This window comes from Trifolium pratense, linkage group LG4 (genome assembly GCF_020283565.1).
Source record: "Trifolium pratense cultivar HEN17-A07 linkage group LG4, ARS_RC_1.1, whole genome shotgun sequence".
In the NCBI taxonomy this organism is placed as follows: Eukaryota; Viridiplantae; Streptophyta; class Magnoliopsida; order Fabales; family Fabaceae; genus Trifolium; species Trifolium pratense.
The window spans coordinates 30,891,448-30,911,028 of NC_060062.1; the positions used below are offsets into that span (position 1 = coordinate 30,891,448).

The 19,581-nt window shown below is 33.7% G+C and overlaps 2 protein-coding genes across 2 annotated transcripts; one reads left to right on the top strand and one right to left on the bottom strand.

Annotated features, from left to right (window-relative positions):
- Positions 1 to 465: 465 nt before the first annotated feature.
- Positions 466 to 5,127, top strand: LOC123924709 (small nuclear ribonucleoprotein E-like). The gene is made up of 6 exons (XM_045977672.1): positions 466 to 637; positions 735 to 761; positions 867 to 929; positions 4,570 to 4,648; positions 4,727 to 4,772; positions 4,862 to 5,127. Exons 1-6 carry the CDS (start codon positions 596 to 598, stop codon positions 4,869 to 4,871), a joined length of 267 nt encoding a protein of 88 aa, XP_045833628.1. The 5' UTR covers positions 466 to 595; the 3' UTR covers positions 4,872 to 5,127.
- Positions 5,128 to 7,009: 1,882 nt separating this feature from the next.
- LOC123922466 (probable fatty acyl-CoA reductase 4) lies at positions 7,010 to 17,250 on the bottom strand. The gene is made up of 8 exons (XM_045975182.1): positions 17,053 to 17,250; positions 16,400 to 16,500; positions 16,084 to 16,276; positions 15,783 to 15,944; positions 14,814 to 14,895; positions 8,303 to 8,572; positions 7,265 to 7,350; positions 7,010 to 7,181 (listed from the first exon to the last, which is right to left on the bottom strand). The coding sequence occupies exons 1-8, from the start codon at positions 17,175 to 17,177 to the stop codon at positions 7,010 to 7,012; spliced, it is 1,191 nt and encodes a 396-aa protein (XP_045831138.1). The 5' UTR covers positions 17,178 to 17,250.
- Between the last annotated feature and the right edge of the window lie 2,331 nt (positions 17,251 to 19,581).

Consider the following 19,581-nt stretch of genomic DNA (forward strand, 5'->3'; position numbering starts at 1 on the left):
ATATTCGAACTTAAAATGGATATTTTTGGATTTTTTATCGTTGTACTATGGACAAAAAGTTGTCCCATGGTTTAGTAGGGGACAAAAAATTTTTGTTTTTATAATATCTCTTGCTACCTATTTTGTCAATTCTCATAACTATTTTCTAAATAAAACATGGTACAACAATAGTTGTCCAGTTCAGTTCCCTATTTTTTACGTCAAACTTAGACGTTGAATTTTTTAACTAGACAAACAGTGACTTGACAAAGTAAGTTATTGTCATCCTAACTTTAGTGAAGTAAATCTTATTCTTCACTTTTTCAAAGAAGAATTATTCAGTTTCAATTAAATAAATTTGGTAAAAAGAACTAAATTAAATAAATTATAGTAGTGGATATATATTAGCAAAAATGTAACAAAAAAAAAAGATGTATTAGCAAAATAAATAATAAATAAATTAAAATTAGTAGTAGTATATATTTTGGTCAGTGTCTAAAACCCTGTGGGGAGAGGGAGTGACCGCGACGAGATAGTAAAGGCATAGTTCTAAGATTTAGGGTTTAGCTCCCGCGTCTCCACTAACCTCCATCGTTTTTCAAACACCTTAGCTGCCATGGCGAGCACCAAAGTTCAGAGGGTTATGACCCAACCCATCGTATGCTTTCTCAACACACTCTTTCACTTTCAATTTCAGTATTCTTTCTCTTTAACCAGTTAACCTAATCTCCTTTATTTTATTTTCTCTCTCTCAGAACTTGATCTTCAGGTTCCTTCAAAGCGTAAGTGATTTCAGATTTCAGTTAGTCGTTCCTTCTTAGCTCACCCCTAAGTCCCGTTTTTTTTAATCTAATTTGGTTTTCTTTTATTTGATTTTTTTTATGCAGAAAGCGCGTATTCAGATTTGGCTTTTTGAGCAAAAGGATTTGAGGATTGAAGGCAGAATCATTGTGAGTTTCATTTTCAAAGCTTTTTTCTTGGTTTTTCACATATGTACTTATCAAATTGTTTTTAAAATGTTGTGAAAAATGATAAAAGCCTTTAATTTGGATTTTGATACTGTGAATTGTCTTTCAACTACCTTCTTTATTGTATAGAAATATATCTAGTTAGAATTTTTACAATGATATGAATTATTTGTGTACCGTTCCATGCAATTAGGGTCTATTCAACGTTTCAACTAGTATCGTGTTTCCGTTTCACGTTGGCCTCCAAATGGTTGTAGTAGTAGTAGCTTATAATAGTTTACTAAAAAACTTGGGAAAATAAAGTTGTTATTTTGTTCATACTGTTGAATGGTTAAATGTCGATGAATCAAAAGACTCTAGCCTTCTGAAGGACACTTTGTAAAGCTTTGAGAGGCATGTGAAACTTTCAGCTGTCTTCCCTGCCATATGTATTACTTCCTTGCTTTTTCTCCGTTGTTTTTTGTATATCATTTGGGGCAGCAGATGTCTAGCCATCTAGAATGCAAACCTTTTACTCTGCTCTGAGTATTGTGATTTGGAAAGGTACCGCCCCCTCCCTCTCTTTGTGTAACAGAAACTGGTGTATTTTTACTAAATAACTTCCACGGTCTTGTGATTTTTCTAATTCCAATTTGGGTTCCTGATAACTACTACTGGATTTAAGATTATTGTTGTAGTTGGTATGGGTTGTGTTTTAAGAATGACTTACACACAATGGTAGGAAAATCTGGTCAGTCCACATCTAAAAGTTGGTTATAGAAGGAGAGTTGATTAGGGGAGATCAGATTCGAGTGTGTAATTGGGCCATCATTGCTTGTGCTCGTGATCTGGGAATTACTAGTTATCCTGCATTTTCTTTTGTTTTCATGCTTGTATTTCTTGTCCTTTCCCAGGTGGTAATCTCTTCTGTGGAGATTCCTCTATTTTCATAAATAAATAAAAGAACTATTCCTGCTTTTTCTATGATTAATTCTATTCTTTGATGGAGAATAGGATTGTGAGGTTTGGAGATTGTTGATTTTTTTTCACAGTAGACTTCCTCACTTCCATAGGTGCAGAGTTGCAAACTCATAATTTTTGTGGTAGCTTTTCTTTCCACATAATCTCACATATTCCACGGGCCCTTCATTAAAATTTTACTCGAGCACTTCTCATAGCCACCTCATTCTGTTTCTCACAAGGTTCCCTGTAACATACTTACAATAACCAGAAGTTGATTCCTATCAACTAGTCAATCTGCGTTATTATGGGCTTCGACATGCATGTATCCCTGCTTCTTTCTAATGCATTAACTATCTTCCTGGTGACCCACATTGATTGATCAGAATCTGCAAACAACTCAAGGTGTTGCGGTCTTGGTGAATACTTTAATTGGCATACCATGCTTACTGCAAAAAGATATATCTGGACAAGTATGAGATTGTAAATGAGTCCCTCAATCAGTCTTTGATGTCTTTATATCTATCACTTCATCAGCTTTTGAGGCTGCATCTTTGTATTAGGTTCAATGGGAATTTCTGCTACTTTAGTACACACTTCTTTTGGTTTATGAGTATACCTTTAGATCTAGCAGAAAATACCATCCCCAGAAAATATTTCAGTAGATCCAAAATCTGCAATGTCAAACATTCTGCTCTTCTCCTTCAAGCTTGAAATTCAGCTTCATTATTGCTTGTAATGATAATATCATTCACATACACAATTTGTGCTGTAGTTTCTCTTTTGGCTGTGTGTACACTATATAAAATAAAATCTGATCAGCGTAGCTTTGGGTGTATCTGTGACTCTTCACTTCTGCCCAAACCTCTCAAACTCTACACTAGGAGATTGTTTTAGTCCATCGCGCAGGCTGTTATGTCACCTGCTTTTTCTTCAAATCTAGGTGAACTGAAGGTTCATAAAAATCTCTTCGTCCAAAACTCCATTTAGAAATGCATTCTTCATTTCTAGCTGATATGAAGGCCATTTAAAATCCACTAATAAAGATAGAGCAGCCTCAAATTGAGTTGATTTTTGTAGTTTGGGTAAATATCTCTTGACAGTTAACTCTAGATGATCCGGTGCTTTATAGTTGTGGAAATAGTCGAGAGTTTTACACAAGCCTGTGGATTTAACTGTCAGGTTTTAGCCGAGTGTTTTACACAAACCTTTGGAGTTACAATCAGCTGTGCATTTGATATTTTCCCAAAACTATTTTCCACAGCTGACAACTCTTCCATCATTGATATTTTATTTTCCAATTTAGAGCTTTTTGTGGTGTTTGAGTTTCTACGAACAAATAGATTAGAAATTTTGGAATAGCTGGAAGAGCACATGCCGCTATGGTTATCGATCTCAATGTAGTTAACTCAAAATGACACGACTTAACAACTCTAGGCATCAGAATCAAGTAAACTCATTTACAAAATAGTTTACATGTAAACTTAGGCAGATTCTTGAGTTTGAAGATGAATGAACATAAGAAATAGATGAATGAATGTTGAAAATGATAGTGGTTTGTGTTTTTTAAGAAACCTGATATGTCAGATGCAACAGCTGAAGGGTAATGCTCTGTTTTGCACAAATAACAGTTGTATTACTCCATCCCATGTATTCATCCAACAGTCCAATGTAAACCATCTGCAAAGGAGGTGAATGTGTTGTATGGAATTTAAACCCATATATGTCCCAGCATTAATAAATTCATAAATTAGAAAACACAAACAAGTCTATTGTTGCGAACTTGTGATTTGCACCTAACAAGCTAAGCAGGTGAGTAAACCCATATCTGATAATTTGAAACATAGTTCCACCAAGTTGAATTTGCTCTAAGATGGTGAACCTTTTCCCACCATTCTTCATTCTTTAGTAATTTTTAACCTTGTAATTTATTGATTTGGCCACTGTTTTTAAACTTTTTATGCTTTTTTTTTTATTTATATTTTTTTATCTTGTGATTTATTACCATGTTCGTCAAATTTTGACTCTGATGCTATGTTTGTGGACTTGCTGCTCTAACTTGGTTTGGTTAGACCAGGCCGACCAGGTGTGCCCACCCCAGCTCATAAACTTGGGGTGGGGTGTATCGCCTAGACCCGAGACTGAAACCATTCAACTGAACAAACTTGCCGTATTCAATTGAATTGAATCGATCTGAATGTACGCAGAATTAGTTGGTTTTTAGGATCATCTGTCTTGTGTGTGTCGATGTGGAAGGGATTAATCTAGAGTAAACCTCTGTAAGAGATGATTCAGAGTTAGGATCCTCCGCTGTATGGAGGCAGAACTTTAGTTATTAGTGCCTTGCTTTAATACTAACTTGAAAGTAAGTTTGTATATCAACACTGATGCATAAAATTAGAATACAAAATCCCCTTTTACAGAAGAGATGGGACATTCATCTGTTTTAGTTATTTGATTATCAACGTACTAAGAAATAGGATATTGCACTTGTTATCCAGAACTTTGAATTTTAAATCTCTTTGGTCTCTTTCAACACTTTTGTTCTTATGTTTACTTTTGGGTCCATGATCTCATTTTTTAGTGGAAAAGGCTTGGTTATTGTTTATGTTAGAGTGTAGACAGTACATTGGATATTGCAATAGATGGTTAAGTATCTAGTGATTTATTTTTGTTTAAACAGGGTTTTGATGAGTACATGAATTTGGTTTTGGATGATGCTGAAGAAGTAAACGTCAAGAAGAAGAGCAAAAAGACTTTGGGTAAGATACATTTCTCAAATCTTATCATGTGTCTTTACCAGTTATGCATTTTCTGACAGATGTTATTGTTTTGATTAGGGAGGATCCTTCTTAAAGGAGACAACATAACACTAATGATGAACACGTAAGTGAAATCAAAATTGCATTTTCATCTATTTCTATGGTTTTCTTCTCCTAAATTTAAGTGAAATAATTTGCTCTTACAAATTTCAGGGGGAAATGAGGATGAGCACATTGGTACGGTTGCTCCATCCAACAAGAAGGCTGATTTTATCTTTACCTTTTCAGTTTGATTAGTACTTCTGTTGTCAACAAATACTTGGATTGTTTTTCACTTGGTCCTCTAGTTATGTCATCTTGTTGCCTGTATTAAAGCCCAAATTCCAGAATGAAATCCAACCTGTATGGTGATTCAGAAACTTTAACACCAACATTATATCGCAGCTAATTAAGTTATTTAGAGGATTTTTTATATCTCACTATTATGTTACCTTGTTATAGTAGTTCTTAAAAAAAAAAATTTTTGGTCAAGTGACTAATGGTTAGAAATTCACTTTTTGAGATGAATAACTGCGAGATTTTGGATTTGAACAAGGACCCTGCATATAAAATCTAACATCCCTACTAATTGAGCGATGTTCATGTGAACTCATAAAATATCTCCTTAATTATCTGTGATAGAATTAAATATCTCCATAAAAAATAACTTTTTTACATCAAGAATGCCATTAGTGTTAATTATTTCTCAAATTTAACTTGCTTTTTTCATCAATCTAATTATTGAACTAATTAACATTATTTGGGATGAGTTTTTACAATATTGATGTGTCTGCCTATTGGCATTTCGCTCTTGTTTTTCTTTGAAGGTGCTTTCGAATGATTAATTGAGACAAGTTTTTATAATTGAGACAATATTGATGTGCAACAATTTGACAGTTAGTACAATACGATAACATTGAAGCACTTCCGGTTTGAGATTCAAAGCATCGGCGGGCCAAATGCATATGAAGTTTTATGAGTTTTTAATAAGGAAAATGCTAAACAGTGCCCCGGGGGGGCACTGGTTAAGCATCTTAAAATAGAAATTTTGTCTCGAAATACGTGCATTCAATGCCTCAAAAATACAAAAAGTTGTCTTTTCAATATAAATTTTATTTTTTATTTCCTTTTTAGATATGCTTAACAAGTGTCCCGGGGGCACTGTTTAGCATGACCCTTTTAATAAATACTGTTAATTTTGATTGGTCATAATAACATATCAAATTATTTTCAAAAAATTTCATAATTTTTATGAATGATCTATATGATATAAACTTTCAATCCAACGGTAGATTTTATAAAATTCGTATTCATTATGACATAAATAAATGATTACTTGTCCACCATGCACAACATAAGGAGCTTCTGCATGTTAGACAAAGCCTGGAATGAAATAATATCCAAATTATATTGTTGGTTCAAAATGGCTAGACATTGCTCTTATTTTGTACTCAATGTTTGTAAGGTCTGGAATATTGAAGTGGTAAATGTTGTAGCCTTGGATAATCTTCAAATATGAATGTTGAACAATGTGTGCCTAAATTTGTTGTTTTTGATTGCAAGAATGGTGGCTATTTTGTGAATTTTAAGTGAACCCATGTTGTTTGGTGGATTACTGAAGTGGTGATGTTGTAGTCATGCAATTGTAATCAACTAATTGTTTGTGAGACTATTTTTTGAGTTTTTAGGGAACTCAATTTCTTTTGGTTTTAACTCATTAGTTAGCGGGAGAATGAGCTCTGATAATTTAGAGTTTAACCGCAAGATAAGTAAAGTTTGATAAAAGTTGTTTTTACTAAAAATTAAACTTTATTTTTCCCAAACAATTCTGCTTAAGAGAATCTCATTTTTGTTTGCTAGAATTGTGGCTATTTTTTGAGTTTCAAGTGCTTGAAGATGAACAAAGAGATTTTGAACTAAGTGTCCGTTTGCAAATGTAAGTGAATAAAGTCATTCACTCCAATATTTTGGTAAAAAGAAAAAAGTCATTCACTCCAATATTAATTTCATCAACATGTACTACTCATTAAGAAAACAAAATTACATACACACAACATTACAATTGCAAATGAGACTAAAAATTTCAATTTCAAGACTGCAACACATCACCACTTAAATAATATACCTATACACATCACCATTCTTGCAAGCAAAACAACAAATTTAAGCACAAATATCATATTTGAAGATTATTCAAGGCCACACAACTTTTACCACTTCCTCCGTCCCAATTATAAGAGAAAAAACAAAAGTTACATTTTAGAAAACATAAATCTTACATTTTTTTTTATAATTTAAGACAAAAAATATAAATATCTTTTCTTATAATTTGGAATTGATAGACTGTTTGATTGCATACTTAAGGAGGCCAGGGATGTGTGTATTCATCATGTAGTTTGTCCAATCAATATTAGTAGGGTCAAAGTCTAATTCTTCATTCTTTGTATAACCCTTTGCCATCCTTCGTAAATTTTCGACATTTGTGTCATCAAATCTGAAATAATATATTTTTTATTACTATACATATATATATTTCATATATGAGGAACAAATCAAAATAGATCAAATATAACTTACATGGCTTTAAAAAATCCATATGGATTGTATAGTTTCCCCCATCTTTGAAGCATTTTATATTTTTTGTGGTTGTCATAAGTATGATCCTGAGGTAAACGGAAAAACATTTTACTAACCAAATTTAAGACCTTATAAATTTGCCAAAAGGTGTAAAATGGATTAGTAGTAAATGCTAAAAGTATGAAATATTAAACCCCTTTTACTTTCTGAAAATATTTTTTTGCTAGTAAGGAGATTTTAATTGACTTTTAAAAATTTCAATTTGTGGGTTTTTTTTTTGGATAAATCCCACAACGGTTCACCTCAATAAATACATATATTAAGGTTTAATTAGTCTATTGGTCCCTTAAAAATATTTTAGGTTTCACAATGGTCCCTTAAAGAAAAAAAGGCTCAGATTGGTCCCTTAAAGAAAAAAATGTCCGGATTGGTCCCTTAAAGACATATATATTTGCCATATTGGTCCTTTCCGTTAAATTTTAACTCCAAATATAACAAAAAATTCCAATGGTTAAAATTTTAAAAATTAATAAGGTTTTTGGTAGACCACTTACACTTAATGACATCCACAATCTAGTCAATTAAAACTAACGTTTTTTGTAAAAAATTGACAGAAAGGACCAATTGAGAAACGAATGTGTCTTTAAGGGACCAATCCGGACCTTTTTTTCTTTAAAGGACCATTGTGAAACCTAAAATATCTTTAAGGGACCAAAAGACTAATTAAGCCATAGGGATTTCTATTTTGTCTTTTATGATCAAATAAGTATGCTTCATTGTTCTACGTTCATTCTATTGGGGTAAGGCCTAATCCCCCTTGTAATTATCTTATTTTTTTTTCTTTTAATAATAATATCAATTATAGGTAGAGGATGTGGAAGAATAGGAGTACCAACATAGTTGGGATATGTATCCCTACCTTGATATCTAAATGCTTTTAATTTGTAAAATAAAATAAAATAAACACATATTTAAAAGGAAAATAAAAAACATTTTCTAATACAAGAGATCTAAAATTTACTTTCACATTCAACAAACCTTTGCGAGCAACACATATCGGATTGTCAAATAATTGTTGAAGGTAGCCAAACTTGAAATCCAAAGTCTCTTGGAGATAACTATAGGTTTTCCATTTTGATTTGTGCAAGGATTTTTCACAAAATAATAATAGATAATGTTGAGAAAATCAAAATACTTAAAGGGATTTCTTAATGAAGAAGAAATATGGTAGATGAATTTTTTTGGAGCTTGATCCAAATGAACAACAATAGCTGTGATCACACAATTGACGACAAGGTCTACTGGTATCTGCATATCAATTTCCAATTAAGCTATATTCAATATATATACATAGATATAATATAATGTAACACATTAAAATTAATGGTTTTAAAATTAAATCATACTTTGGCATTGAAATACATTAGAAAAAATATCAAATAAAGACTATAATCTTCTTTTAATTTTTTACTAGCAATATGGATTATATATATTACTTGTACATCTGAATATTGAAGATTGAAAATTATTCATGCATATCTGGTTAGTTGTTTTAGCCAAAATTTTATAAAGGGGGTGTAATGGGTATAATAACAGAGACAGGGAATGGATTGAAGGTTACTCTATTTATTAATAATCACTTACAAGCAAAAGCACTTATAAATGAAAATAGTGATGAATGGATTACAAGTAGGAGAAAACATTTGACTCAGAGAAAAGAAGAGAAATTAACTACTCAAATCATCCATGAATCACATCTCAATCCTAATTGCTTATATATTACTGCTCATCAAGAAAACCACCTGGTATAGAGTAATACCATAACCAATTACCACTTAAAAATCCTTCAACCGGATATTTGGGGTGCGAGTGCGTTTTTCGTGCACATTCTCAATCGGTATTTCTTGTCCTCTAGTGTTGACTGTGCTTTCTTCTATTATGTCCAGCTGGCTCTCCTCTATTGGCTCTCTTACATCACTCCCCCCTATCACTTCAACCTTGTCCTCAAGGTTGTAATTTGGAAACTGCTGTCGAAAATCTTCCAGCTCTTCCCATGTTGCTTCCTCTGCAGTCAAATTTTCCCACCTCACCAGTATTTGTTGTATGGTTTTCTTGCCCTGCACAAGTTGTCTTGCTTGTAAAATGTCCCCTGGTTGTAATACAGGTCCTAATTCATTAGTAAGGGCTGGTAGTGGAAAATAAGGTTGAGAGCAATTTCCTTTGAATAGTTTCAGTTGTGATATATGAAACACAGGGTGAATTTTAGCTTCAGGGGGTAGTTGTAACTTGTAAGCTACAGTTCCAATCTTAGCCATAACAGTAAAAGGACCAAAATAACGCATACCAAGCTTCTGATTTTTTCTTAAGGCAACAGATTGTTGACGATAAGGTTGTAGCTTGACCAAGACATTGTCACCAACTTCTAGCTGCAGTTCATGTCTTCTCTTATCTGCTTGTGTCTTCATATACTGTTGTGCTCTCTCTAGATTCAATTTAGCCTGTGTTAAGATTGCATCTCTGTCCTGCAATTGTTGTTGCGCCATAGTTGCTCCAGATGTCGAAGATTCTTGTCTTATAATGGTTGGGGGGTCTCTGCCATATAAAAGCTTGAAAGGAGTCATTCCTAAGCTTGTGTGAAAAGCAGTATTGTACCACAACTCAGCCAAGTCCAGAGCCTTGAACCATGACTTAGGATTTTGGAATGTTAAACAACGCAAATACATTTCCAAACATTTGTTGAGAGCCTCTGATTGTCCATCACTTTGTGGATGATACGCTGAAGTCATTGCTAAAGTAGTGCCTTGTAATTGGAACAACTCTTTCCAAAACTTGCTCATAAACACTTTGTCTCGATCAGATACAATAGACTTGGGTACTCCATGTAGTTTGACTATATTCCTCATAAAAACTTCAGCCACAATCTTACTAGAGTAGTCAGTTTTTAAGGGGGAAAAATGACTGTATTTGCTCAACCTGTCAATCACTACCATAATGACAGTAAAGCCATATGAGTTAGGTAAGCCTGTTATAAAATCCATGGCTACATCCTCCCATACTTGGTCTGGTATTGGAAGTGGTTGTAATAAACCAGCCGGATTTCTTGTTTCATGTTTCGCTTGTTGACACACTACACATTGTTGGACAAAATGTGTAATATCATTTTTCATGTTTTTCCAGTAAAACTGTGCAGTGATTCTTGCCATTGTCCTTGCAATCCCTGCATGACCCCCTATAGCAGAGTTGTGAAACTCCTGCAAGATCCGATCCCTGATGTGACTAACTTGTGGAACCATCAATCTTCCTTTCCAAAATACTAAATCGTCTTTGATAGTCACATGTGGATTATAGCCACGATTCTCATTCCATTTCAATTTGATCTGCTGTATCTCCTCCTCTTGGTTGCAAGCTTGTTTAAACTCTTGTAAAAATAAACTAGTTGGCTGAGACCAAGCCAAAAGCATAACTCTGGACAAGGCATCTGCAGCAAGATTTTCTTTTCCAGGTTTGTACTCCACAGTGAAATCATATCCCAGAAACTTGTGAAGCCAAGCTTGTTGTTCAGGAGTTTGAAGAGATTGATCCATCAAACTCTTAAGACTCTTTTGATCTGTTTTGATAATAAATTTGTGCCCCAAGAGGTAGTGTCTAAACTTAGCTATTGCTTCAGTGATAGCAAAGAACTCTCTAGTATATGCAGATTGCTTCTGCATTCTTGGTCCCAACTTCCTTGAAAAAAATGCTATAGGGTGACCATTCTGACTTAGCACTGCTCCAATACCTGAGCCAGATGCATCTGTTTCCAAGGTGAAAGGAATTGTGAACTGGGGCAATGCTAGCACAGGGGCAGAAGTGATAGCTTTTTTCAATGTGCTAAAAGCCATTTCAGCTGCATGATTCCACTTGAAAGCATCCTTCTTAAGTAACTCAGTCAAGGGTGTAGCAATTTGAGCATAACTCTTGATGAATTTTCTATAGTATCCAGTGAGTCCCAAGAAACCCCTCAATTGTTTGATATTCTCAGGTGTAGGCCAATCCAACACAGTTTGAATTTTGCTCCTATCCATAGCAACACCAGAGCCTAAAACTGTGTGGCCTAGATAATCCACTTGTTGAATTCCAAAAGCACATTTTGATAATTTTACAAACAGGGTGTGGTCTTGTAAAATTTGTAATACTATCTCCAAATGTTTGAGATGAGCTGCAAAAGAGGGACTGTATACCAGAATATCATCAAAAAAAACTAACACAAATTTTCTGAGAAATGGTTGAAAAATTTGGTTCATGAGACACTGAAAAGAAGCTGGAGCATTAGTCAAACCAAATGGCATGACCAACCATTCATAGTGTCCCTGGTGTGTTCTGAAAGCAGTTTTGTGTCTATCTTGTGGATCTACCAAGATTTGGTGATAACCAGACCTTAAGTCTAGTTTGGAGAAATATTGTGCTCCAAATAACTCATCCAAAAGCTCATCTACAGTTGGCATAGGAAAAGAATCCTTCACAGTGATAGCATTTAATGCCCTATAATCTGTGCAAAATCTCCAAGTGCCATCCTTCTTTTTCACTAGGACAATTGGAGAAGAAAAAGGACTAGTACTGGGTTGTATAATGCCTTCCTCCAACATCTCCTTTACCATTACTTCTATCTGTTCTTTTTGACTCTGAGGGTATCTGTAAGGCCTCACTTTAACTGGTTTTGCCCCTGGTTCTAAAGGAATAACATGGTCTTGTAGTCTCTGAGGTGGTAATCCAATTGGTTTACCAAAAACTGCTTTATATTGGTTGAGTAATAAGGCTAACTCTGGATCCATGTCTTTAGCTAGTGTTAGCCAATTGTCTTGTGGTCCATCAGGATCACTTCTTTGTATGGTGAAATATTCAGAAATAGCCTCAGTAGTGTGCAGTCTGCGCATGTGATGTAGCTGGGCTTGTTGAGGGGTAGTGCTTTTATCACCCTGTAAGGTAATAAAGTGTCCTTGCTGGAAAAACTTTAATGTTAAAGCCTGGTAGTCAGCTACATGTGGTCCCAAGGTAGCCAGCCATGTGGCACCTAAAATCAAGTCAGCACCCACTATAGGCAAAAGATAGACTGGTAACTTTAATTCTTGCCCTTGTACAGATACCTTTAAATCTTTAACTATACCTTCTGATGTCAAAGCATTTCCATTACCAACCAGTACTTTAAATAATGGAGCAGGTTCAATGTCCAATTTGAGAAACTGTGCTATTCTAGGTTGGAGAAAATTGTCTGAACTCCCACCATCAACCAAAATCTGCAATGGTGTGTTGCTCACTTGGCCGGTAAATTTGATAGTGCCAAGGCCACTGGCCCCTTTCAAAGCATTCAAAGAGAGGTGTAGCTCTAAATCTTGGTGGTTAGAGTCAATTTGTGTATGGTTTGATTGGTCTATTTCTGGTTCAATTTGGGAGTCATCCTCAACTATGAGCAGCATAACATGTTTGTTGGGACACTTGTGGTTAAAAGACCATTTGTCTTCACAGGTGTAGCACAAGCCTTTCTCTCTGCGCAATTGCATTTCAGCAGAGCTAATGTTTTTGACAATGTTGTTCTTTTGTGTGAATAAGCTAGGTTTTGTTGAAGGGGTGGGTAATAGTGGTGGTTGTGTGGGTCTGTTTGGGTTAGGGTTGTTGGTGGTTGAAGCTTTTTGGTAATAGTTTGATTTAGAAGGTGGTTGACACTTTTCTTCAAAAAGTTTGGCTAAAGCTACGGCTCTTTGAATGGAGGTGGGTGTGTGTGCTATAACTTCACGTTGTAACGCAGGGTTTAAACCACTCACAAAACAATCAAGCATAGCTTCATTACTAAGACCATAGACTCGATTTGCCAACGAGGTAAATTCCATATAATACTCATTAACAGTATTTTTCTGTACTAACTTAAATAAAGTAGCTCTAGGACATTCATAAACAGAGGGGCCAAAATCTACCTCAATAGCACGAGTGAAAATCTGCCAAGATTGGAAAGGATTTGTACGCTGCATCATCTGGTACCATGGTACCACTTTCTGGTCCAAGTGAACAGCTGCAATGGTCAAACGATCCTCATCCGGTGTTGCATAATAATCAAAGAACTGCTCTGCTTTGAAGATCCATTCAATGGCATGGTTACCATCAAATCTGGGGAACTCCAATTTCACATTTCTAGTTTGAAAAGGAGGACGATGTCGTGAGTTCGCTGCATCACGTTGGGAATCTGCTGCGTTCTGCAGTAACGATTCGACGGCGGTTTCGATTCGTGCTATACGATCATCACTACTGTCTTCAAGTTGAGTGAATCGATTAGCAATATCACGGTCACGGATATCCAGGTTATCCATGAATTTCTTCAACTGGGATTGAACATCTTGTCGAATCTCATCTTGCATCTCCTTTAGGTTTGCAGAATCCGTCATGATGTTAATGAAAGCACCAATGTAATGGGTATAATAACAGAGACAGGGAATGGATTGAAGGTTACTCTATTTATTAATAATCACTTACAAGCAAAAGCACTTATAAATGAAAATAGTGATGAATGGATTACAAGTAGGAGAAAACATTTGACTCAGAGAAAAGAAGAGAAATTAACTACTCAAATCATCCATGAATCACATCTCAATCCTAATTGCTTATATATTACTGCTCATCAAGAAAACCACCTGGTATAGAGTAATACCATAACCAATTACCACTTAAAAATCCTTCAACCGGATATTTGGGGTGCGAGTGCGTTTTTCGTGCACATTCTCAATCGGTATTTCTTGTCCTCTAGTGTTGACTGTGCTTTCTTCTATTATGTCCAGCTGGCTCTCCTCTATTGGCTCTCTTACAGGGGGAGATTGTAGTTTCTTTTAGGTTGACTACATTAGGTTAAACATGTGCAGTACAAATGTGCTGGTGTTACATGTGGGACATGATGTTCTAGCTTGGGTGCAACATCTTGCCACAATTAAAGGCTGAATTATTACGCAAGTTTATCTTATGCTTGTTTATCTCGCGATTTGTTACAACTCAAACACGCGAAATTAAGATTGCATGCTATCAGAAGATTTGTGATCAAGTTTGTTATCAAGCTTGCTTGTTAGATATGATTGTTACACAAGTTATTTTTACCTCTTATAGAACTTAGGTGCCAAAGTTTAGAGTTTTGGTTATTGTGTTGAATCGTAACGTCTCTTTAACATTATTGATTGAGTAAATCACTTGGGCTAGTGATTAGGAAAGTGAGTGAGACGTCATATTTAGGGGGAGTCCTAAGTAGAAAGTTCACTATGATTAGGAAGAAGCATTGAACAACATAGAGCTTGTTCTTATAAGGCTAAAGTGTATTAATTCAAAGTAATGATTTTCCTTTCCTGGATTGGTATTCCTTAGAATAAGTGTAGTGTCATCGAACTGGGTAAACAATTACTTGTGTCTTTATTGCTTTCATTATTTATTATCTTGCTTGTGTCATATTGGTGTACAAATGGTGCAAGACACCGTGTCGCACATCTGAAGAACATAATTTCAAAACATATTTTAAAAAAATTATATGCACGTAACTTACTATATCTATAATAGTGTTGGGATTACCGACAAAGCTTTCTAATTTCCCGAGACCATATCCACATATGACAGTGTCAAGAGTTCTGTAATCAAGAATTAAAACAATTTGCAATTAATAATCATTGTCAAGATATTGTACATACGTTAATGGATATAGTAATTAAAGCAATTTGCAACTAATTAATAATCATTTGTCAAGATTGTACATCGATGGAAGAGGCGTGGCGTGGGGTCCTCTTTGGTGTTGGGGCGGAAGGGCTTCATTGTGAAGGAAAAATTGAAATTGCTAAAGGGGTCTCTTAAAGTGTGGAATAAGGAGGTGTATGATGTACATTGTACACTAAGATTGCTAAAGGGGTCTCTTAAAAGAACTTTTTGGTCATCTTTGGCTTCTTTTATATAGCAAATATAGTATGAAATTTCAAAGGTCGAGGTCTAGGTGGCTTAGAGAGGGAGATGCAATCACGACCTATTTCCATGCTTGTGAGAATAGTAGGAAGAGGGCTAATTCAATTGTGGCTCTTACATTGAATGGATCTTGGCTTGTCAAACCTTAGGAGATTAAAGAGTAAATTGTGTCTCATTTTCGGAGGCTTTTACGGGTGGGAAAGACCGACTTTGGACGGGGTGATTTTCCCGACTCTAGATGACATGGAGGCCTTGGTATTAGAATCTGATTTTCTAGTGGAAGAGGTGGTTGCGGTCATTTGCTCAATTGGATGGAAGTAAAAGCTCGGGATCAGATAGTTTTATTTTATCTTTTTTTTAAGAATTTTTGGGGTCTTATATCAAAAGAGAAATTTTAGATATTTTTCAAGAGTTCCATCAATGGTCAATTTTACCATATTCTTTCTCTTCTTATTTTGTAGCTTTAATCCCGAAAACTCCGAATCAAAGATTAGGAAAACTCAACCACAGTAATGTGATACAAATTTTAAAACCTTTGTGATAAGTGATAAAAATTATATACCTTACGCCTTCAATCCAACCAGGAAACGGATCTCTAATTGTACCGGTAACCATTGTGGGTCGTATGATGATCAATGGTATATTGTCTTTTTGATTCACTACAAGCATCTCTCCCATTGCTTTTGTGAATACATATGTGTTTGGCCAACCATGCAAGTTTGCTCTAGTTTTGCATTAATTAGTTCAAATCACACCATACACAAAAGTTAGATTATGGTTATGGTATATTTATATTTAAGGAGTTAAAAAAGCAAAAAAGAATTATTCATGTAAAGAAAGAAACAAAGAAGAATTAGATGAACCTTTCAATGCCATAATCTTTCATTGCATAAGTAATTGTGTTTTCATCAGCATTCATTGCTCGAAGTTCAGCTAATTTACTCTCCAACAAATTCATTTCTGTTTGGATGTTTAACTTTGAGGTTCCCTTTAGAGTTTGACCCATCTCAAATGATTTCTCTTGTAAAATCTCTTCTTCATCTCCACATACATAGGCTATATATATATATATATATATTAATAATTACAATTATATTATATTCAGTAATATAGCAACATTGAATTAACAAAATGTTTAAGAGGTTTAACTTATGTTTTTAAATTGTTCTAGAGACTTACCTGTTGATATATGGACAACAAGCTTTATTTTGTAACATTTTTTGGCAAAGTTTAGGACATTTAAAGCTCCCATTGTATTAACACCCATTGAGATGTCAAACCTGTAGGAAAATTTTAATATCGATCATAAAAAAAAATTAAACCTAAAATAATAAATTTTGTCTGGCTGTCTCATTACCAAATTTAATGATGAAATCAGAAACTAAATTCATAATTTTCTTTATATAAATATTTTTTTAGTCCATATTAGAAACATCAATTTTTAGGTCCATATATGGTTTGTTTTTGGTCCATATATATTAGAAACACCAATCTTTAAAAGATTTTCAGATACCCTATGAAGAAGCCTTTAATATATAGGGTTGTTAACTTACCCACGCCTAGAAACATATAGGAGTACGTTAAAAATGTATTCCTACTACCTAATATATATATATATATATATATATATATATATATATATATATATATATATATATATATATATATTTGCTGTTAAAAAAAAAGACAAACCTATGGTAATTTTTAGCTTATAAAAATAGCTAAAATAGCTATTTTGAGCTTATAAAAATAGCTTATATAAATTAAAAAGTTTTTATATATCATATTATTTGACAAGAAATTTATTTAGTTAGCTCTTGTTGTGTCATCACCTTTCATCGAATTTGGTGGATGCAGCTGAATTGACAATAAGGTCTATCTCTTGAAACATAGTATTTTTAAGATTTTCATCTTTTAGTCCCAAATTTTCAACAGCAATATCTCCTGCTATGGCCATAACCTTCTCTGTTATGAAAGAATCAAACTTCTCACTCCACTTATCTCGTAGCAATGCAAATAAATCTGTTTGAAATACCTATATATAAAAATTTATATGTATATTAATTCAAACAATTAATTTATGTAAGTCGGAATATAAATATTCTTCAATATTTCTATTAATGCACCTCATTTTGTAAGCGTTGTGCAGCTAAGTCATTGTTGGAAGCTCTTATGAGAAGATACAACTTTTGACAATAGTGATATTGATTCGCATGATTTATTATTTACGTGACAAATTATATCTACATAATTACTTAGTACTGCCTTCGGTCCGTTTTATAAAAAACAATTGATTTTTTAGGTTCATTGAATAATTGATATATCTGATTTATATTATAGATCAAATATATAAAATATTTAATGAATTTAAAAAATGAGTTGTTTCTTATAAATAGAACCGAAAGAATTATCAAGTAAAAAAAAAACTGGAAGAAGTAGTATTATATACTATAGATATAGGACCTTTTGCTAAGAAGCCTGTTGTGCCAACTACTAAAATGCTCTTTCCCTTGAGAAAGCTTTGAATCGCTCCGGAATTCATTATGAGTAAGAATAAGTAAAGTCCAAATATGTAAAAAAAGAAGAAGTATAGTGCAAATTGATCAAAGTCACATATATTACTACTTCTAGTATGACTTATAGTGTCACTGCTTATTTATAGATGGGACTAGAATCTCACTTTTCAATACACATTAAATGTTTTGGTGAATTGTGTCCCACTAAGTATTAATAGTTGGGAGGGGTGATATTCATAAAAGGTACCAGCAGCCATAGACAGGGTCTTTCAAATGTGTAGAAATAATGATACATTACAAGAAAATAACAAATTATTGATGGTTAAAAGTTTTTAAGAAGGGCTAAAATCTGTCAAAAATGATAGTATTATTGGCGGCCCAGGTTCAACAAAAAAAGTGTCGTCGACAATGATCATGTAAAGAAAATAGGATGGTCTTAGCAGCCCCTTATCTCACTTTTCCACCCATGTTTTATGCTCGTTTGGTTGGAATGAAAGAAAGTAGGAATGAAGAAAAATACAGCAACCGATGAATGTACTTAAAATAAATCTTTCTTCTCAAATTCATTCTTCCGTTTTCATGTTTGTCTTCCTTCTCACTTTCTTTCCTTCTCACTTTCTTTCCGTGTTTATTTTAAGGAAAACGCACAAACACATATTTTAAATTATTCCACATATTTTAAGGAGCATCATATTTTAGTTTTAGCTTAACTTCAGTTTTGATCCATATATTTTATAAAGTGCACAATTTTGGTTTCCCTATTTTATTTTACGCAATTTTAGTCTTCTATTTTAAAAAAATTCATAAATTTAGTCATCCTATTAGTTTAATCTTCAATTTTGGTTGAAATTCATATGGGTCCTCCAAAAATATGTGGCCCCATATAAATTTTATGGGACCCATATATATTTTAACCAATAAAAGAGATTGTATTGGAATGTGTGTGTTAAAGAGTGTGTTACTACCACTTTTTATTGCAATATTACATGTGAGTGATTGATTATGAATTAATTAACTCAATTTGTTGTTCTGCATAACTTGTAGATTGCTTGATTCACCACTTTAGTTTATTAGTTGAATTGAATGCTTTCTTAGGGTTGAGTTGTAATTGAGTTGTAATATTCTGGTTTTTGTCTTTCATAGATATTATTATTAGGTATTATTATGCAGGACTAATGTTCGATCTATCGTAATTACGATTGGGAGGGAGTTGAAATCATTTGATGCTAAAGTTGACCCCAGAACCAGATTAAACAGTCTAGCTAGTGGGCCAGATACTAATAGTGTAAAAAAAAAAGTATTAAGACATCAAAGTAACTAGTAAACATAAAAGTAACCTCTAATGCCATTAATCCTCCGTGTTTTTACTCAGAATAATATGAATAAAATAGGTGAGAATTTTACAAAGGTGAGGTGCCAAATTATCTTATAATCAAAGGAACTTATAATTAAAGATGGAGAGAGAGTAGATAGTCATATATAGAAAATATGATGGTCTTAGCAGCCCCTTATCTCACTTTTCCACCCATGTTTTTATTTTTGGAGAATTGTGCCTATTATTTTTTTTTAAAAGTAACATTGTGGCTAGAAATTTCAATCTCAACGTGGATAGATGAGATGACCGAGATTCAAACAGTTATCTTTTAAAGAATTTTTTTTGTTTTATTCTCATGAAATTTAATGCAAACTCCATTTAATTTAATATCTCTCTTTTAACTTTTTCATAATCAATAACTAATAAAATTTGTTTTTACATCTTTCTATGAAATTTATTTTAGGAAAAACACACAAAAACATACTTCAAAATACTCCACATATTTTAAGGAGTATCATTTTTTAGTTTTG